General features: G+C 63.2%; 1 protein-coding gene across 1 annotated transcript in view; it reads left to right on the top strand.

The window, feature by feature from the left end:
• Positions 1 to 15,152, top strand: part of LAMC3 (laminin subunit gamma 3) — a gene marked incomplete at its 5' end in the record, with an annotated part of 44,253 nt that extends 29,101 nt beyond the window's left edge. Inside the window, 14 exons of the mRNA XM_055124076.1 lie at positions 22 to 181; positions 324 to 466; positions 927 to 1,105; positions 2,123 to 2,264; positions 3,016 to 3,221; positions 3,492 to 3,574; positions 4,653 to 4,787; positions 5,512 to 5,656; positions 6,969 to 7,118; positions 8,827 to 8,929; positions 11,305 to 11,504; positions 12,848 to 12,994; positions 13,080 to 13,179; positions 14,046 to 15,152. Of these exons, the coding sequence (XP_054980051.1) occupies positions 22 to 181; positions 324 to 466; positions 927 to 1,105; positions 2,123 to 2,264; positions 3,016 to 3,221; positions 3,492 to 3,574; positions 4,653 to 4,787; positions 5,512 to 5,656; positions 6,969 to 7,118; positions 8,827 to 8,929; positions 11,305 to 11,504; positions 12,848 to 12,994; positions 13,080 to 13,179; positions 14,046 to 14,308 (2,156 nt within the window). The remainder of the gene's footprint in view (positions 1 to 21; positions 182 to 323; positions 467 to 926; positions 1,106 to 2,122; positions 2,265 to 3,015; positions 3,222 to 3,491; positions 3,575 to 4,652; positions 4,788 to 5,511; positions 5,657 to 6,968; positions 7,119 to 8,826; positions 8,930 to 11,304; positions 11,505 to 12,847; positions 12,995 to 13,079; positions 13,180 to 14,045) is intronic.
• Between the last annotated feature and the right edge of the window lie 5,561 nt (positions 15,153 to 20,713).

The raw sequence follows: 20,713 nt of genomic DNA, 5'->3' as shown, positions 1-20,713 counted from the left end.
CCCTGTCTGCTCCTGTCTCAGCCTGCAGCTGCCACCCCGGGGGCTCCGTGGGCGCTGGCGAGGACGGAGCCTGTGACCCCGTGACCGGCCAGTGCACCTGCCTGCCCCACGTGGAGGGCCGCGACTGCAGCAGCTGCAGGCCCGGCTTCCACGGGCTCCAGCACGGGCGCGGCTGCCAGAGGTAGGGGGGCGGGGCCTGGGGGGTCACACCTCGCCTTCCCCAGGGAGGGGGCCGCTGACCCTGCTGGCCCGAGGGAGGGGTGTCCCTGTGGGCGTCCCCCTGCAGGCTTAGAGGCCCGGTGGGATTCCTTCCTGTCTCGCAGCTGTAAGTGCCACCCGCTGGGCTCCCGGAGTGACCAGTGCAACCCCCAGACTGGGCAGTGCCCCTGCCGCCCGGGGGTCGGGGGCCCCGAGTGTGACAAGTGCCTGCCCGGCTTCTTCGGCTTCTCCATCAAGGGCTGCCGGGGTGAGGAGGGGTCTGGGGGAAAGACAGGGATGGGGGAGGAGAGGTCAGGGGTGAGAAGGGTCCTGTCCGGGGTCGGGGGTCTTCGAGAAGCACGGCACGAGGTCTCGAGCAGGTGCTGGAGGTGCTGAGATCCACTGAGCCCCCCGTGGCCTGGGATGGGGCCACCTCATTTCTCATCAGCATGGGGGAGCTGAGGGGTTCGGCGGGCCCAGGACTGGCCCAGGGCTGGGGAGAGCACAGGGTTAACCCCACCTCCAACCCCTGATCCTGAGCCCACCAGGCGTGAGCCCCCTCCCCCCCCCCCCCCCCCCGAGCGCGGGGTGTGGCCCCAGCCCGCCCCACTCCCAGTGTGCACCGACCTCAGCCTGAGCTGGAAGCTCTCACCGGGGCGCCACAGCGTGTGGGGGGCAGGGGGCTGGGGCAGCCCGGGGCGGCCCGGTGCCAGCTTCGGCCCCTCCAGCCTGCAGGTGCTCCCCGCTGGGCTCCGTCTCGGCCCAGTGTCGCGAGAACAGCACGTGCGTGTGCCGGCCCGGTTTCGTGGGCTACAAGTGTGACCGCTGCCAGGAAAACTTCTTCCCCGCCAAGCACGGTGCCCGCTGCCAGCAGTGCCCGACCTGCTACGGCCTGGTCAAGGCGCAGGTGAGCGCCCACCCCTTTCCGGCCCCCCCCAGCCCCTTCCAGAACCGCCCGCCCAGCACGGCACCCCATTTCTTAAGCTCGCAGTACCACAGACAACCTTGCGGGGGTGCAGGACAGGAAGGGGAGGCCTTTGGGGGGCTCAGGAGGGGTTCGAGTGGGGGTCGGTGACGCTAGCAAGCAGGCAATGGCCTTGATCCGCCTGAGGGTCCCCTCCGGACCCCCAAGTGGAGGAGGGGGCTCACCCCGCTTTCCTGCACCAGCGAGGCCAGCTCCGGGAACAGTGGTGCCAGTGGACACTGGTGTCCGCAACCCCCCCCCGACACAGCTGCAGGTCGGGGTTCCTGCCCCCCCCACCCCCCCGTCTCTGCCCACAGCAGCTATGACCTCCACCCTTTGCCCCCGAGGACCTCGGGGTTTGTGCAGCTGCTTTGTGGGCGGCTTCCTGGCCTCCCGGACTCGGGAGTCGAGGCGGGCGCAGCTGGGGCCCTGGGGTCCTCACAGCGGGTGATTCCGGGGTGCCCGTGAGCCCGCGAGTGGCTGGCGGGCTCCCCCGCCGGGCTGTGCACTCTGCTTCTCAGGGCGCGGCCGAGAGCTCGGGGAGAGGCCTGGCCTTGCTACAGCTGCGGCTAGGCCCGGGTTCAGTCCCTGGCACACCCCTGGCCCCCTGAGCACCGCCAGGGGCCACTCCTGAGCACCGAGCCAGGAATAGACCCTTGGGTGTGACCCCCCCCAACAAATAAATCAGTAAATAAAAGTAAAGCCCTGGGCGGCTGAGGTGTCTGCACGCCTGCTCCGGCTGAGTCCTGGCTGTGCGGCCCAATGGTCAGCCTGCCGCCCTCGGAGGACACGGCGGTGTGCCCGCCCACTGCCGCGTGCCGAGGGTGGAAGTCAGAGATGTAAGGGGGGCGGGGGTCGCTCCAGGCCTCCGGGTGCCGTGCGCTGAGGCTGAGGGCAGGCTGAGAAAGAGCCCCCGGGAGCACGCCAGGCCCTGACCTCACGGCGCTGCCCTCTGTCCAGGCCGACAAGCTGAGGGCCAGGCTGGCCCTGATGGAGAGCTGGCTGCAGGGCTCCGGCTGCAGCCGGCCCTGGGGACCCCTGGACGTCCTGTACGGAGATGACCCCCGGGGTGACGCCTTCCATGGCCACCCCCTGCCCCAAGGTGCGGAGACCGGGAGGCCAGGGCAGGGCCGGAGGCTGGGGTCGGAGGGTGGCTCTAGGGCCCTCGGGAGGAGGTGCTGGACTCAGCCCCAGCCCCCACGGGCCCCACAACCGCCCACCCAGAGCAGCGGGGCCGGGCCGTGTCCCCCACCCCACCGGGTGCCCGCCGCCTGGCTCTGTCCGTGGTGCTGAATCCACGCCCCGCTGTCCCGGCGTCGGGAAGAAGGCGCGTGTGCGAGGACCCCTTGGCCCCCGCCAGCTGGAGCCTGGCCCGAGCACTGACAGCTCACCGGGGACCGTACCCACGGCGTGTTTCAGAGCCGTGTCCCTTCAGCACACAGGTGACTGAGTCCTCTCCGCTTGACCGATCTCGAGAAGGCCAGCGGCCAGGTGCTGCTAGTCAGAGGCCAGCCAGGCGCCTCTGTGAGCACCAGAGCAGGGAGTGTCAGAATGGGGAGGAAGCCGGATCCAGCCCTTTCTCACTGTGGCTCCAGAGGCGGCTGCGACTGGCCTCTCGGCTGGGGGGGGATGGAGAGGAGAGTCGGGGGCTTCCGTTCAGGATTTGCTTTCTCTGGGTCTCGGTCTTTGCATCTGTGAAATGGGGAGATGCTCCCTTTGGCATGAACGGATGGATGTTTGGGGGCTGGAGATGGAGGTTAGCAGTACCAGGAAGTGGGGGGAGGCACACAGATGCCCCCATCCCTGAGCACGAGGGACTTCAGTGTGACCCCAGGATGGTGGGTTTTCTGCAGAGGTCCAGGAAGCCTTTCTGGAGCAGGTGATGAGGCTGGAAGACGCGGTAACGGCCATTCAGCAGCAGCTGAGGGGACTGAGCGGGGCGACCCACTGTGTCCAGGCCGGGGCCCAGAAGACCTGCACGCAGCTGGCGGAGCTGGAGGCCACGCTAGAGTCCACGGAGGAGGAGATCCTGCACACCGCCGCCGTGCTCAGAACTCTGGTCTGGGGGGGCAGCCCTCTCCACTGAGCCCCAACTCAGTGCTGTGGCCTGGGGGCGGGGTCTGCTTGCCTCTCCCCTTGGGAGGCGGGGTTTCCTCATCTCCGTGTGGGGGGCCACGCCAGGCCTGCGCCCTGGTTCAGGGACGGGCCAGCCCGGCGGTGGGCGTGGTCACGCGGACGCCCCGCCCACCGGGGGCTGCCACTCCCGCTCCTCCGGGTCCCGCGTGAGTCTATGGGCCTTTCCTCACTCCCTTTCCCCGTCTCGCTACAGGAGATTCCTCTGAAGGTGGAAGCGCCCGGGCAGCTCAGCAACTGGAGCCAGCTGGCCATGGAAGCTGGGGCCCTGGGCAGGAGGTGAGCGCGGGGTGGGTGGGTGTAGGGACCAGGATCATGCTCAGGCCCAGAGACCCCCCACACACACACCAAACCCAGGACCTGGCATCAGGGCCGGGGCAGAAAGTTAAGTGGAGGCTCGTCTCAGCGGGCGCGTCTGGGGGTTCCACTGCTCGGATGTTTCTCTTGTTTGGGGGCAGCACACAGGAGTGGTGCTGGGACTCACTCCTGGCAGTGCTCGGGACCTTCTGTGGCGCTGGGGACAACTAGGACCAGCAGCATGGAGGGCAGATGCCTGGACCCCTGCGCTTTTACAAATAGAGCTTTCTCGGAACCAGAACTACAGCACAGCGGTAGGGCCTCTGCCTTGCACGTGGCCAACCCGGGTTTGATCCTCTGCATCCCATAGGGTCCCCTGAGCACTGCCAGGAGCAGTTCCTAAGCGCAGAGCCAGGAGTAACCCCTGGGCATTGCTGGGTGTGCCCAAAAGCCAAAAAGAAAAAGAACCAAAGGAAAATGCTTAAGAATCTCCAGGCCCCAGGGGCCGGAGCAATAGCACAGCGGGGAGGGCGTTTGCCTTGCACGAGGCTGACCCGGGTTCGATCCCCGGCATCCCATATGGTCCCCCAAGCACCGCCAGGAGTAATTCCTGAGTGCAGAGCCAGGAGTAACCCCTGAGCATAGCTGGGTGTGACCCAAAAAAAAAAGAATCTCCAGGCCCCAGCTCTGCCACAACTCCCCACTTTAGATCTTCCTCCAGGGACTCCAGCCCCTAGTCCCATTTTACAGATCAGAAAACAGAGCCAGAGAAGTGAAGTGACTTGTTCAGGGACACACAGCTGGCGAGCGACAGGCCCAGGGTGCGAGCCCAGGCTGTCTCGGCCCCCTGTCTTCACTGGCGTGGCCGCATGGTTGAGAGCTGAGAGCGTATGCAGTGCCAGACCTGATCACCCGTGGCACGCCCCCCCACAGACTGTTTCACAGACACGTGAGGGGCGTCCGGCATGAGACCGTCCGCGTGTCAGGAGAGGGAGATGGACCGCGGTGGCAGGCGTGCGGCCTGCGGGCAGCGGGGGTGATGCCCGGCACTCTCTTGCAGCCACAGGGAGCTGGCCCTCAAGGTCGAGAACACCGCCCGGAAGGCCCTGCTGGCCTCCCACACCGGCCACAGGCTCCTCCAGAGCCTGCTGCAGGGGAGAGCGGCGGGGGGCCCGCGGCCGCAGCTGGAGGACAGGTGAGACCCTAGGCTGTGGCGGGGGGAGCGGGCAGCGCCCTCCCCCCAGGCCTGGTGGCCTCTGACGGGGGGTCGGGGGGGCTGGTGAGTTGCGGAAACACGGGCGCGGGGCGGCGTGGGAAAGGGGGTGCGTAGCCTCAGCCTTGCACCCTGCCCCTCCCACGGGGCCACGGTGGCCCCAGGTCTGGCGAGCACCAGGTTTATTCCCTAAGTGAATCTGATTGGCTCAGGCCAGCGGCCCTGAGCCAATCATATGCTGGGGCGACGTCACGTGCCCGCTTTGGGGGTGGGCGTCCGGGCGGTGGTGGTTGGGGGTGCCGGCAGCGCTCCCCGCTGGTTGGAGCAGCCGTCTGGCCGTGTCGCTCAGTGGTCTCCGCTTAGAGGCGGGAACCCCGTGGCCCGGGCTGCCCAAGGGCGCGGCCACAGGCGTCCCCGGCTCCGGGTCCTCGGTCCTCCTGAGGAGCTGATGTATGAGCCTCTGACTCCCAGGGGGCCAGCACGCCCCCTCCAAAGGGCCTGCCAGGGCTGGGCCTCTCCCGCCGCCTCTGTTCGCCCAGCCCCGGGGCCGCTGCTTCCCAAACCCGCGCTGGACCCAGACAGCTGGGCGGGACCAGCCTCCAGCGCTGGGGCTGCGGTGGGGCTTCTCCGAGGGGCGCGGGGCCAGGACGGGGGACGCAGGCCCCGCGCCCGCCCTGAGACCCACCTGGGCTCTGTCCGCTCGCAGGTACCAGGAGGTGCAGGCGGCCTGGAGGGCGCTGGACGCGGCCCTGACCCAGGCGCTTCCCGGAGCTGAGAGTGTGCTGGACGCCGTGCAGCAGATGGACGTGGACGCGGCCCTGCGCCCCGCCGCGCGGGCTGCCACGGCACTGGTGGGCCCGGCCTCCCTGGCAGGGCGGGGCTGGGGCTGGGCCCCGTGTGCTCCCCGGGGATGGGGAGACGACGTAGGGGTCAGGCACGCAGGCCTCGCTGTCCACAGAGGCGCCTTTGGCCCCCACGCACTGTCGGGTGTGTCCGAGGCCCCGGGCTCCAAGGGGGGGCCTGGCTGGTCTCCGGCACCTGTACCTAACAGGCCAGCCCCATAGACCGTATTGCTGGGAGTGGCCCGAGGCCCCTGAGCACTACTTGGGAGCCCCTCAGTCCCCCCAAATGCATCGTCCACCCCCAGGCTTGACGGTGGCCAGCCTCTGTGGGTTGAACGGACTCAGACCAGTGTGTCCGCTGCACTGCTGTGGCATTAGCAGTGAGTGGCCTGGGCGGCCTTGGGGTCAGATCCCAGTCCTGCCGCTCCGTGGCCAGGACGGAGGACTTGTCCACCTGGTGCCTCAGCCACTTGCAGACCGGGAGGAGCTGCCCATTGGGTTATTCTTAGGCTGCGCCCTGAGGCAGTGAGAGAGGCTTGGGGGGGGGCCTTGCCCCCTCTGTGCGAGTCTACACTCCCACCACCGGGGCTTCTCACTGGCCGAGCTTTAAAAGATGAACCTTGGGGCTGGAGCAGTAGCACAGCGGGTAGGCGTTTGCCTTGCATGCGGCCGACCCGGGTTCGATTCCCAGCATCCCATATGGTCCCCTGAGCACCACCAGGAGTAATTCCTGAGTGCAGAGCTAGGAGTGATCCCTGTGCATCGCCAGCTGTGACCCAAAAACCAAAAAAAAAAATTAAAAAATAAAAAAATAAAAATGAATCTTGGGCCAGAGAGATAGTCCAGAGGGTAGGGCTCTTGCCTCGCATCTGGCCGACCTGGGTTCGACCCCCACATCCCATATGGCCCCCTGGGCACTGCCAGGAATAATCCCCGAGTGCAGACCAGAAGTAACCCCTGAGTATCGCAGCGCGGGACCCAAAAGCGAACAAAAAGGAATAAAGCTGAATCTTATGCAGATGTGCCTGGAATTCAGTCAGGGCCCTCCCCGCAGGCTGCTCCCTGGGGGCAGGAGGTCCTCCGTGGGCACGGGAGCTTGTGCCCCTGAGTGCTGCCCAGTGCTGCATCTAGAAAGTTCTGAGCTCAGAAGCCAAGGGGACCCTCCAAGGGAAGGCAAGCCAGGGAGATTGTGGAGGGGTGCGGAGACAGGTGCGATCTGACCTGGCTGCTGCCCAGTCCCTCGGTCTCCGCGGCCGGCGTGCAGCACTCCCCCGCTGTCCTTGGGTGCCGGCCCCTGCCTGACCACCCTGTGTCCCCGCAGGCTGAGAGCTCCGAGGCCAGGGACCTGGAACTGAAGGCGCAGACCCTGGAGGAGATGGTCTCGTGGAGAGGACCCGCGGTCTCCGAGGCGGTCCAGGCTGCCCAGGCTGCTGCCCTGGCCACGCTGAACCAGACGGAGCCTCTCACACAGGTGGGCTCTGGGGGTGGGGCCGGTGTGGGAGGGGCGCGGCCGGAGGGGCGGGGCCGGCGTCTGAGACCGGAAGTCCTCCCCAAACTCCGACAAAGGAGTCAGCAGGAAAAAACCACAGCGTGAGTCAGACAGACAGACTGGCAGGACCCACGGCCCCGCTCCCTCCCCTGTGCAGGCGTCCTTTCTGTGGGGAGGGGCTTGCTCCTTCCTGGGCGCCTTCACCTCCTCCCTCACCCAGTGCTTGGCCTCTCGATGCTCCCCTGCTCGATGAGTGTGGTTTTTGTTGATTGGTTTTGTTTGGTTTTGGCTTTTTGAGTCATACCCGGCAGCGCTCAGGTTCCTGGCTCTGCACTCGGGAATCACTCCAGGCGGTGCTCAGGGAACCCTGCGGGGTGCTGGGGAATTGAGCTTGGGTCGGCTCTGTGCAAGGGGGATGCCCTCCCCGCGGTACTATGGCTCCGGCCCTCAGCCAGCCTGTCAGATATGTGTGATCTAGAGGCGGTGAGGGCTCAGAAAGCGGGCAAGAATCAGGGTGAATTTCGCCGGCCCCAATAGTTGTAACTTATTAAAGTATTTTTAAAAATGCTTCACTGGGTCAGGGCGATAAAACAGTGGGGAGGGCATTTGCCCCTCATGCAGCCCACCCGGTTCAAGCCCCAGCACCCCATTTTGATCCCCCAAGTACCACCAGGACTAATTCCTGGGCACAGATCCAGGAGTAAGCCCTGAGCATTGCTGGGCGTGACCCCAAACCAGAAACGACCAAATAAAACCTTTCTTACCCAAAGATAGAACAAATATAAAGAATTCCCACGGTTGGGTGCTGGGCAAGGCTCCGTTGGGGGTGGGGGGCGGGTTCCAGCTCCGGAACTGCACGGTCCCCTCTGTCCTGTGGCCGCGCTCCCACTGCACTCTCTCTCCAGCCCCCGGCCTATTGCTGCGAGGGTTTGGGCCTCACTCACAGTGCTCAGTGCCACGCCCAGCTCCGTGCTCCCGGCCAGCTCCTGGCAGTGCCTGAGGTGGAACCACGTGGTGATCGGGACTGAGCCAGGGTGGTCCACAGGCCTGGACCCCCTGCACTGTGTTCCAGTCCCGGGATTCCCCGATTCTATGCATTTCACATGAAGCAAACTGTGTGCTTGGTGGGGCTTTGGGTTTGTCTTGGGGTCACGCCCGGTGGTGCTCAGGGCTTAGTCCCGACTCTGCGCTCAGGGGTCACTCCCGGCAGGCGTGGGGCACTATGGGGTGCTGGGGATCAAACCCAGGTTGGCCACGTGCAAGGCAAGCGCCCTCCCGGCCGTCCTATCTCTCAGACCCCCGCTTAGTCCACCGTGGCTGGCTGGTCTCTAACACCCAGTTCTGGGGGGTTCAGCCACAGCGTACCCCGGGCCAGCACTCCCCCACTCCCCAAGGCGGGTGGGTCTCCGTGAGGCCGAGCTTCTGGTGGCTCTTCCCAGCCTTGTCCCGCGGCGTCCTGGGAGAGCCACAGGTTCACGGGCTCACAGGCCGGCGGCCTCCAGCCACGCCCTGCCCAGGACTTACCTTCCTGTGCTCCTGCTTTCCCTTATGCTTCCTCTGGGGGGGCAGAGACTCCCGCGAGCCAGGTGCTCCTGGCAACGTGCTCCCGGCAACAGAACCAGCTGCCAGCGCGGGGGACTGCCGGGGGCTCGATGGGCAGTAGCTCACCGGCCCCTTCTCCTCCCCCCAGCTACACCAGGAGGCCAGAGCTGCCCTGGCCTGGGCCTCCTCATCTGTTCAAGTTGCCACGCTGACCGTGACAGGTGCCAAGACCCTGCAGGCTGACCTGGAAGGTACGTGCGACCCCGAGGTGCCCAGTGCCCACGCGGCCTGGACTTTCACCAGCAGGGCAGAGACAGGGTCCAGGCTAGTGGGCAGCAGCCATAGGATCATCCCTCTGCCTCCTGGGACCTCATATCCGCCCACGTGGCCAGGTGCAGGGACTGAGGCCAGTGGCCATGAACTCTGGTGCCGACGCCATGGCTCTGTCCAGCAGGGCCTCAGGGGGGGGACTCTGTGTTCTCTGATTCCTGTCCAGCTGTCTTTTTTTTTCTTAATTAAAAATGTTTGGGGGGGGGGAGCGATAGCACAACGGGTAGGGCGTTTGCCTCGCACGTGGCCGACCCGGGTTCGATTCCCAGCATCCCATAGGGTCCCCTGAGCACTGCCAGGAATAACTCCTGAGTGCAAAGCCAGGAGTAACCCCTGTGCATTGCCGGGTGTGACCCAAAAAAAAAGAAAAAAATGTTTATGGGGGGCTGGAGTGATAGCACAGCTGGGAGGGCGTTTGCCTCGCATGCAGCTGACCCGGGTTTAATTCCCAGCATCCCATATGGTGCTCTGAGCACCGCCAGGAGTAACTCCTGAGTGCATGAGCCAGTCTAACCCCTGTGCATCATTGGGTGTGGCCCAAAAAAGCAAAAAAGAATTGTGGGCTTGAAAGATGGAACAACAGATACAGTGACTGCTTCGAACACGGTCAACCTGGTATTCCATTCCCAGCACCCCACTGTCGCCCAGGAAGTGACCCCTGAGCACAGAGCCAGGAGTACACCTGGAGCACTGCTGGGTGTGACCCCGACAATTTAATCAAAAAAGCATAAATGTTTTAATGGGGGGCTCCCCAACAGTGCTCAGAGCCCCAAGGCCACGCCCAGTGTCCTCAGCTGGTTCGGCTGGGTGGTCAGTGCTGAGGCAGAAGGAGGCGCTGCTGGGCCCAGGGGAGGGCATTTGCCTTGCACATGGCCAGTCTGGGTCCTACCCCTGGCACCCGATAGGTGGTTCCCCAAGTCCCCCAGGAGTGACCTCCGAGTGCAGAGCCAGAAGCAAACCCTGGGCACCACCACGTGTGGCCCAAACCATACCCCCTCCTCCCAAATAAACAAAATAAAAGAAATTGTCTTATTTGGACTTAACTGATATTTTGCCCTGGCATTTAACAATACTCTGTAGAAACAGGATTCCTCAGACCTTTAATAAATGCCGATTTGGGGTCAAAGAGATGGTCCAGGGGGCATTGCATTTGCCTTGCATGTGGCCAACGCCAGACCGATCCCTGACAGCGTGGATTGTCCTTGGAGCATCACCAGGACAGATCCCAAGCACAGAGCCAGGAGTAAGCCCTGAGCACCATGGGAAGTGACTCCATCTCCAAAAATAACAAAAACACAGACAACAGAAAAGAATTCTGGGGGTTATTGTTAGATGTGTGTTTTGCTTTGTTTTTGAAGTGCGAGCATTGAACCTGGGGCCTTACTTATATGAGACAAATATTCCTGAGCCACGTCCCTGACCAGGAAATATTGGGTTGTTTTTCTTTTTTAATACTTGAAGCAAAGCGTATCTAACACCTGGGGTTAGAACAGTTCTGTAATATTATGCCTCTGAAACTAGAAAATGTGATTTAAAAAAAAAAATCTGAGTTTGGGGAGCACATGTCTGGTGTGTTCAGACCCTGAGCTTAATCTCGGCACTGCCAAAAATAAGAGCTAATGTGAGGGTGTTGGCTGAAGCCGGTGTGGCTGGGATCAACTTCCCTGTCTGCGGGGAAAGAGAATGTCACACGCTTCTCTGCAGAGGTACGCAGGCTCCTGAGCAGATGATTAAACTTTACTTATGTGAATATTTACCCTTTTTTGGGTCTTTTTTTTTTGCTTTTTGGGTCACACCTGGTGATGCTCAGGGGTTATTCCTGCACTCAGGAATTACTCCTGGTGGTGCTCAGGGGACCATATGGGATGCTGTGGATCGAACCCAGGTCAGCCTTGTGCAAAGCAAGCGCCCTGCCCACTGTATAATCGCTCGGGCTTTTTTTTCTTTAAATCTTTGTTCGGGCCACATCTGACCATGCCCAGGGCTTCCTCCTGATTCTTGCTCAGGGCTCACTGCTGGCAGGGCTCAGGGGACCTTCTGGGGAGCAGGGGTGCTTGGTGGTCTCTGGTCTCCATCCCCAGCTTGTGATCTGGGGACTCCACAAGGTGTCCCTACAGATACTCAGATCACCGGGCTGTGTCTCCTTCATGGCTGTTGCTTTCACCCCGGGCAAGACATTTTTCTGCTTATCTCCAGCTTCTCAAACCTCCCATGGTCAAATGGTCTAAGGGTGAGGGGCTTTGCAGACCCATGGCCGGGGCACGACCCTCCTGACGCAGCCACGGCCGGTTTGCAGGGATGAAGCTGCACTTTCCCAGACCCCAGGACCTGGCGGCGCTGAGTGGGCGCGCTGGCGTGGTTCGGGACAGGCTCCTGGCTGACTCGACGAAGAAGATCAAGCAGGCGGAGAGGATGCTGGGAAATGCAGGGTCTGTCTCTGCGGCGGCCCAGAAGAAAGGCAGGGAGGCTGAGCTGTTGGCCAAGGACAGCGCCAGGGTGAGTGGCTCACGCGTGATCACGGTGGCACAGACTTTGGGGTCTGTCGGGCGCTCCTAAGAGCCCGTGTTGTGTTCACTGCCAAATACTCAACACTGGCTGGTGGATCCCCAGCGCATGAGCCTCCTGAAACCAGCACGGGGGGCCCTGAGGCCCAGCCTGGCCCACTCACTTAACTCCTAGAGCTAAGGCTCACACCCAGTTTATTTATTTATTTTTATTTTACTTTTTGGGTCATACCCAGCAGTTCTCAGGGCTTACTCCTGGCTCTGCACTCAGGAATTACTCTTGACGGGGGACCCTATGGGATGCTGGGATTGAACCTGGGTTGGACGCATGCAAGGCAAATGCCCTCTGTTTTATCGTTCCAGCCCCATGATATTTTGTGCTACTCCTAAGCTTCTAGGCTATCTGAGGGAGGGGGCCTGGGGGTTTTCTCGTTTGCTGGAGAAGCCCCAGCACTCACCAGCTACGCTGCTCAGCTGCGAGTAAGCCCTGAGCCGCTGGCACAGCGTGCTGGATTTGAAGGCGGCATCCTCGGATTTGATTTCTGGTCTTGGCACTTGGGTTTCACTTGGCTCCACTCTCTCACCAAGCTTTTGTTTGCCCGTGGATTCCTCCTCTGGGGAGAAAGAGCCACTGGCCAGCAGTCACCACGGTGCTGGGCACTCAGCCTAGATCCACCAGCTAGTTGGGTACATGATAGATGGATGCATGCTGGCGTGCTTGGATAGATGGATAGGTGGATGGACGGACGGATGGATGGATATCACTGCATGGGTGCGTAGATAGATGGATAATGGACAGACAGATCAATGGATGGATGGAAGGATGGATGGACAGACCAGTGGATGGATGGATGAATGGATGGATAGATGGATGGATGGAAGGATGGATGGATGGATGGATGGATGGATGGATGGATGGATATCACTGCATGGGTGCATAGATGGATGGATAATGGACAGACAGACCAATGGATGGATGGATGGATGGATGGATGGATGGATGGACCAATGGTTGGATGGATGGATGGATGGATGGATGGATGGACCAATGGATGGACCAATGGATGGATGGATGCATTGACAGACCAATGGATGGATGGATGGATGAGAGGAAGCACGGATGCATAGATAGACCAATGGATGAATGGGTGATAGATGGACGGACTAATGAGTGGAGGAAGGATGGATGAACAGATAGATGGATGAATGGATGAGCAGACTGAATGATGGACAGATGGACGGATGGACAGACGGTGTCGGGCTGACTGGATAAGAGGCTGAGGGGTCAGTGGCCGCACTCGCTGAGCTTCACCCACCGGGTGTGCCCCCTCCCAGCTCGCCAGGTCCTCACTGAGAAAGGGCAGGCAGGAGATGCGGCGGGCGGGCCGGCTCTCCGACCAGGCGCAGGCCCTGCTCCGGCGGGCCACCCGGCAGACGCTCACCGTGGACGTACGCAGACAGGAGCTGGAGGAAGTGGGCAAGGTAGGTGTGCCCAGGCCCCGCCCCGCGTCCTGGCCGGGGAGCCAGCCGGCAGCCAGCGAGCACGCCCCCTCCCCGCCCCCCCCAGGTGGCCTCCGGCCTGGAGGAGACGGAGCAGCAGATCAGGAAGTCCCGGCTCTTGCTGGAGGGCGACATCAGGGCCTTGTCCGAGCTGCTGGCCAGGCTGGGTAAGGAGACGCGCGAGGCGGGCTCGGGGCCTGGGGAGCACTCCGGCGTCTCCTGGGGACGGCCCCCTCCTGGTGCCCCCACACCAGCCTCCTGCAGCCGCTCTGGGGAGCAAGTTAGCCTGGAGGGCTGGGGGCTGCTTTCCCACCACACGCCCCCCAGCCAGGATGCGTCTCTGATGCTGCCCCTCCGGGCTCGCTGGTCTTGGGGAGATCACTTTGCCTCCCTGGGACTCAGTGTCCTCATCTGTGGAGTGGGCACCAGAGTGGGGACCTGAGAAGGTCCTGCTTCCTCTGTGCAGTGGGTGTGGGTCAAGAGCAAGGAGCCCCTTTGGGTGAGGAGACACAGGGCCCTCACAAGCCCCCGAGGCCAGCCGCAGAGTGGGGTCGGGAGGGCGCCATGTCTGAACAGCGGAGCTGAGCCGAGCCACACACTCTTCGCTCACAGCAGGAAGTCTCTAGAGGGGCCGGGAGGGTGGCCCAGTGGGCTGCGCAGGCCTGCAGGGACCCCTGAGCGGTGCCCCTGGGAGTGACCGCAAGCAGAGTCAGGAGTAGCCCCTGAGCACTGCTGGCTGTGGCTCCCAAACAGGCCAACCCCTGCTCCTAATCTGCGTAACATAAGGTTGCCACCTGAGCTGGGGTTGACAGCTGGGGTGCTGGACAGGGGAGGGGCGTGCAGCCACCCCGCGCTCCCCTTCTGAGCCTCCCCCAGCCGACCCTCATTGGCCCCCTGAGAATCCTCAGAACGGGGCTCCCAGGCCCGCCGCCTGGCCCCGGTGGCGCCCACTCGCCGCGGCCGCGGCGGTCAGCGGGTTTCTAGGGGCTGGGGGCGTGCGGGCGCCGCCTGAGGCCTCTGCGCCCCTCCGCAGGGTCCCTGGACGCGCACCTGGCGCCGCCGCAGGCGCTGGCCGAGGCGCGGCTGGCGCTGGGCCGGCTGCAGGGCCGGCTGAGCCCGCCGGGGGCGCTGCAGGGGAAGCTGGCGCTGCTGGAGCGCGAGGCCCGGCTGCAGGAGCAGCAGCTGCAGCAGTTCGAGAGCGAGCTCGCCACCGTCCGCCAGGACAAGCGCAACCTGGAGGCCATCCTGCGCAGCCTGCCCCAGGGCTGCCCGCGCCTGGGCACCGCGGGACCCTGACCCAGCCCCGCCCACATGCGGGAACGCGCGCCCCGAGCCCAGCCTGCAAAGCGCGCACCCGGGGTGTGTGCGGTGCAAGGCGTGACCGGGCTCAGACTCCTGCTGCATGCCGCCCTCGTGGCCCTGGCGTGGCCCGTGTCCCGGGCGCCTGCTGGGCATGGGGGTGGGGGATGGGGGGCGGGAATGCCCAATGGTGCGGCCCAGCTCTGGAGGCGGGCTGAAGGCAGCTTGGACCCGGGGAGGCTGGGGGTCCCGGCTGCAGAGATGCCAGGGGGGATCGGTAAAGGTCAGACCCAGAGCTGCCCTTGCTCCGTGCCAGCGCAGCCCCCCGCCCCCCTCCTCCCCCTCCCCTCGGCCCAGCAGGCCAACGAAGCTTCTGGAAATGGGCCTGGACTGCTGGGGCCCCAGAGCAGCCCGCACAGGCTCTGCCCCATGAAATCCCTCCTTCTCCAGGGCTCTGAGCCCGACACCCCGGGGGCTTTCCTGCCCGCCTCCCCCCCCACGGCTCCTTTTCTTCTTCCTGTTGGAGAGGATCCCCTCTCTGCCCCTCGAGACTCTGGGGACTGATTGGCAGGTCCCAGACCTGCCCTGCAGCCCTGCCTGCCCCAGGGAGGCCCCGTGGGGCCCGGCGGCCCTTCCCGTCCGACCTGCTGGGGAAGCCTCGGTGGCCAGGCCCTCGCCTTCCTGGCACTTCCGCCCGGCACCCCTCCCCGGCCTGGGCCTGCAGCGTCGGGGCCCTGTGCCCTGGGAGGGAGGGCCGAGCCTCGGGAGCCCAGCCCCTCCCGTGCCGCCTCTGTCTCCCTCGGGAGGCAGCAGGCTGGAGCGTCCTGTGAATAAAGGAGCCTTCCCTTGTGGACGCGTCTGTCACTGTCCTCCCGAGCCACTGCACAGGGGCCCCGGCGTGGGGCTGCAGATGTGCACACTCCAAGAACACACTTGTCCCAGCACCCCGGGAGTGTGAAAGGGAGGGGGAGGCTGGGAGGGGGCAGGGCTGAGCTCACCGGCGTGCCCACATCTTACCCTCAGCGTCTTACCCGTAGGCTCCTGGCTGCTCCCCCTGCAAGGGGCCGGCTGGGCAAGGGTGGGGGCCGGACCCTCCCGGCAGCTGACCTCTGGTGCTAGGCTGCAGACACGGAGGCCAGAAACGATTTGGGCGGGATTGGGGGGAAGGGGGATACCCACGGGGGGTGAGGGCTCATAACTCAGAGGGGGCAGCAGCCTGGGGCCTGCGGGGTTCAGTGGGTTCCCCTGGACACTCGGGAGCCCAGGAAGGAGCCAATGGATGACTCAGTGGAGCCTCCTGAGCTGGAACCCATGGGGGGGCCTGGTTGGGAGGGTCTCTCGGATCCGGGGATGTGGAGGGTCTCCAAGCCTGGGAGACCAGCGGGGGGGCCCAGCGTCTGCCCTCTCCTCTTCCTGATTCGCCCCTGCCCTGGCCTGGCCTTCCTCCTGCCTATATTGTTTCCTTGGCTTGGGGGCTTCGCCTGGCAGTGCCCAGGGAAGCGTGACGCTGGGACCGGAGCCCAGAGCCCCCCGAGTGCCTTCTCCCTCTCATGTCTCCGGCACTAGCGGACCAGCATGCCCCACCGCCCCCAACCTCCACAGGGCCCAGGACTCCATGCCAGCAGGGCAAATGTTTGGCGCACACGCTGGCATCGAAGTTTCCCAGGAGACGCCCCCGGGACCCCTAGACCGCCCCCCCCCCCCCCGTGCACACCGCCTGCTCTGAGCACTGAGGGTCTCCAGGGCCCACGGCCGTGTGAGAGATGGAGTATCTGCGCACATCCTGAGGAAGCACTCCGAGAAGGGGGGCTCTGCCTTGGAGAAACTGAGGCCCGCTGGGGGGGGGGGCTGACTCGGGGTCTCCCGAGGGGTGACTAGGGACATCTCTGAGGGAGCATGGAGGGCAGGCCAGTTCAGGGGTGCCGGGGAGATGGGGGGTCTTCAGGTGCCTGCGACGGGCCTGCCGGCTCCTCCCCCCACTCCCCAGTTCATTCTGCGGCTGGCTCGGGCACCAGCCCTTCTGGGCTCTGGACACACGCCTCTCGCCAGCCCGCAGCCCTGGGTCTCCGGCCTGCCGTGACTCAGGGGTCACTCCCTGCCCAGTGTGGCCACAGTGGCTGGTGGAATGTGGCAGCTGCTGAACCTCTGGTGAGCAATGCGGCCCGGCCACTGAGCGGCGGGAGGTGGGTGGGCCCCGCCCTGCCCTGCCCTGCCCCGTCCACAGACGACTGCGGCAGGAACGACAACAGGCCCGGGAGTGTGACGCCCTGTTCTAAGGCCTCAGCCTCCGATGGAACAACCCCCACTAACAAGGGTCGAAATGCCTCCCTGAGCCCGTTTCTCCGCCGCGGGCACCCTGGAAGGAAGGAGAATGTAGGGGCAGCCTCTCCACTGCTGAGCATCCCTCTAAGGGACGGCCTGGAGCGACCGCACAGCGGCGAGGGCGTTTGCCTTGCACGCAGCAGACCCGGGTTCGATCCCCAGCATCCCTGAGCACCGCCAGGGGTAATTCCTGAGTGCAGAGCCAGGAGGAAACCCCTTCTTGGGTGTGACCCACAAAGCAAAAACAATAAATAAATGTAAAGAATAAATTTTTAAAAATAAATAAAAGAGGGGATGGAGCGATAGCACAGCGGGTAGAGCGTTTGTCTTGCACGCGGCCGATCCAGGTTCGATTCCCAGCATCCCATATGGTCCCCTGAGCACTGCCAGGAGTAATTCCGGAGTGCAGAGTCAGGAGTAACCCCTGTGCATCGCTGGGTGTGACCCAAAAAGCAATAAATAAATAAATAAATAAATAAAAGAACGTTGGGGTCCGAGTGACAGGCCGGAGAGGGTGCTGGCCCGGCACACAGCCAACCTGGGTTTGATCCCCACCATCCCACTCCCACGCAGTGTCAGGAGTAATTCCTGAGTGTAGCGCCAGGAGTCATCCCTGAGAACCACCTGACGTGCCCCCTCGGCCCCCCAAAGACTACCAGAACATTGCCACAGGCAGAGTGAACCAGAGCACTGAGGGGACCGGGAGTTATGGCGCCGAGACCCGGCCACATGCCCATCCGTGCTGACGGAATGGGATGGACAGGCGCGCGTGCCGTGGAGTGCTGGGCTGTACTAATGAAGATGGCATGCGCGGGCTTGAGGGGTGGGGTGCATGCCTCGCAAGCCGAAGGCCTGGGGTTGGTCCCTTGGGCCACGTGTGACCCGCAGAGCTGCTTGGTTGGTCCCCAGCATCCTCCAGCCTTCAGGCTTGGCTGAGGCTGCCCTTGTTAGAAAAAAGGGCTGGAGCCATAGCACAGCAGGGAGGGCATTTGCCTCGCACCTGGCTGACCCGGGTTCCGTCCCCAGCATCCCAGATGGTCCCCCGAGCACCGCCACGAGCAGTTCCTGAGTGCCAGCTGGGAGGAAGCCCTCAGCATTGCTGATGTGTGACGCAAAAATGAACAGAAAGGATTTTTTGCCTTTTGCAAAATGGAAGAAGCTCTGGGGCGTTACACAGGCAAAGTAAGGGAAAAAAAAAACCAACAACAAGGGCTGGATGAGCTCAACTATGTGTGCGATGTAAGGGTGGGAAACTGACCAACATACGAAACAAATTAAACGGATACAAGAGGGGCCTGGAGCTACAGCCCAGCGGGGAGGGCGTTCGCCTTGCACAAGGCAGACCCAGGTTCAACCCCCAGCACCTCATCTGGTCCCCAACACTGCCGGGAGTGACTCCTGAGGGCAGAGCCAGGGGTAAGCCCCGAGCACTGCGGGGTGTGGCCCCAACCACAACAAAACAAAAAGGACAAAGTAAACACTATTGGCCAGAAAATAGTCTCTGAGAAGCAGAGGAAGACAAAAAGAGGTTGTGAAAAAAATGCTGCAGTGTTTAGGGGGGTGAATTAAGGGTGGGTGTAAGGGGGGTTGGGCCACACCCGGTGATACTCAGGGCTGACTCCTTGGCTCTACACTCGGCGATCACGCCTGGTGGAGATGCTGGGCACCAAGCCCAGGTTTTCGGTGCCTTACTCCCTACCCTATGTCTCTGGTCTCTGAAAATATTCCTTATCTCAGTGGAATAGCAATCCTCAAGTCAGAATCACATTGTCCGGGAGAAGATAGGAAAATTATCAGGGTGATACCCGATCCTTTCATCTGCGTACCATACAATTGTTACTACCATCATCGCACCCCAAGACGTTCCTAAGCCAGTGGGAGGCGGGCCCCTAGAAGAAGAGAGCGCTCAGGCAAGCGTTAGTGCCGCTGGGGAGGTGCTTGCCTTGCGCGAGGCCGACCAGGTTTGATCCTCGGCATCCCACAAAGGCTCCCCCAAGCTCACCAGGAGTGATTCCTCGGTGCAGAGGCAGGAGTAACCCCTGAGCACTGCTGGGGTGGCCCCAAAACAAAAAAGCAGAGAGAGAGAGGAAAGGGGGAGAAAAAGAGAGGGGTAGAGAGAGGTGAGAGAGAGGGAGAGAGAGAGAGGGAGAGAGAGAGAGGGAGGGAGAGAGAGGAATACAAAGTCCCCTGCCCTGTGAGAAAGCTTCCACCCATTCTGCAGCCCGGGGACCTCCGAGATGGCTCTGTGAGCTGGAGTCTATTTATTTAGTTTTGAGGGAGGGCGTTACTCCTGGCTCTGCACTCAGGAATCACTCCTGGCGGTGCCCGTGGGACCATATGGGGTCAAACCCGGTGGGCTGCGTGCAAGAGTGCCTTTCCCCCTGGACTGTCGCTCCGCCCCTGTGGAGCCCAACTTCACATGCAGGGGCCCTGAGTTTGATCCCTGCTACCACAAGGTCCGCTGAGCACTGCCCGGAGCAATGCCTGAGAACTGAGCTGGGAGTCACTCCTGCACCCACACACCGGGCAAAGCAACACATTCCGCAGACCAGGACTCAGGCCCAGACAGTTCAAGGGCTTTGCCCAAGGTCACACAGCATGGGCAGTGGTCAGTCGAGACCCACAGGCAGGAGCCCCCAGAGTGATCGACCGCGAGAAGCCGGGGTCGGCTGTGTCGGGGAGGGGCGGCAGCGCCCTGGCGTTAGTCCTTACAGGGACACCCCATTCCGCCCAGGCCCTCTCTTCTGGGGACAGCTGGGACTTCCCCAGGGACAGTCACAGGGGAAATAAAAAATGCTGGATCCAGGGTCCCAAGAATCAAGAAGGAACAAGTGTGCTGGGAATGTGTGTGTGTGTGTGTGTGTGTGTGTGTGTGTGTGTGTGTGTGCGCGCGCGCATGCCCTGGAAAGTCCCTTCTGTGCTCGTGGCCCTTAATTATGATCTGGCTTCCTGGTCATGCTTTTGTCAGACCCTGAGTCCCCACTCCTCTGGGGGTGCAGGCGGGGGGGTTTGTGCACCCTAGGCTCCTCTGCCCCTGTAACTTCTGTAAGACGCATGTTCTGCTTCTGTCCTCCTTTGTTTGTTTTGGAGCCACACCCTGCAGTACTCAGGGACCACTCCCGGCAGGGTCAGAGGCCCCGTGGGGTGTCAGGGATGGGCCTGGGGCAGCCACATGCAAGGCCGCTGCCCTACCTGCTGTCACCTCTCCAGCGCCACACTTCTGAAGGATGTGAGGTCATAGCACCTGCCCGCCTCGCGCACCCTGACCTGGCAGGTAGGGTGTGGACGTGTTCGGGGAATGTGCACGAAACAGATTCCAGGGCCTGAGGGACAGGACAGCAGGCAGGCGCCTGCCTGGCATGCGGCCAAACAGGGTTCCATCTCCCGCACCCCATATGGCTCCCAAGCACCCCCAGGAGTGACTCCTGAGTGCAGAGCCTGGAGTAGCCCCCCTGAGCATTGCCCGGCGTGCCCCCCCACCTTAAATAACCAAACGGATTCAGGACAGAGAGATAACCTGGGGTACCTTGTGTGTGGCAGACCCCAGTTCAGATCACAGCTCCCCCTATGGTGCCAGAGGGTCTTCCTGAGCACGGGGCCCAGGAGCGGCCCCCCAAATAAATCACGGGAGGCCGGAGAGACAGTTCAGGAGGCAGGACCCTGCCCTGCGCGCTGCCCACACTAGCTCCCACGAGGCACCCTTAGGGTGGCCCCCTAGCACCCTGGGGTGCGGCTCCCCCAGACCCGAAAAAACAGCATCACGATGTCCTGGTGGCTCCGTCTTCCTGCGTTTTCTCGAGACAACCTCAAAACCGCCTCTAACGCGCCCGAGTTAATATTCCATCAGGAGCCGACGCTCGCGCCAGCACGTGACCCACCCCTGGCGCTGTCCGGGAAGTTTGGAAGTTGTCCTTTTGTTCCTTCAAGACCCCCAAGCGCCCCCGAGGTGGGTCCCCGGTGCCCCCCGCGCCGTGCATTCCCCGCGCTCTCCAGCAGAGGGGCCGCGGGGCGCCCCGCATAATAGCCGCTTTGATGCCCGCGGCCGCGCGCGGGGCGGGGAGGGGCGGGGGGCGGGCCCGA

This window comes from Sorex araneus, chromosome 1 (genome assembly GCF_027595985.1).
Source record: "Sorex araneus isolate mSorAra2 chromosome 1, mSorAra2.pri, whole genome shotgun sequence".
Taxonomy (NCBI): Eukaryota; Metazoa; Chordata; class Mammalia; order Eulipotyphla; family Soricidae; genus Sorex; species Sorex araneus.
Note: the sequence above shows the minus strand (reverse complement) of the source record. Positions and strands in the feature narration are given on the sequence as shown.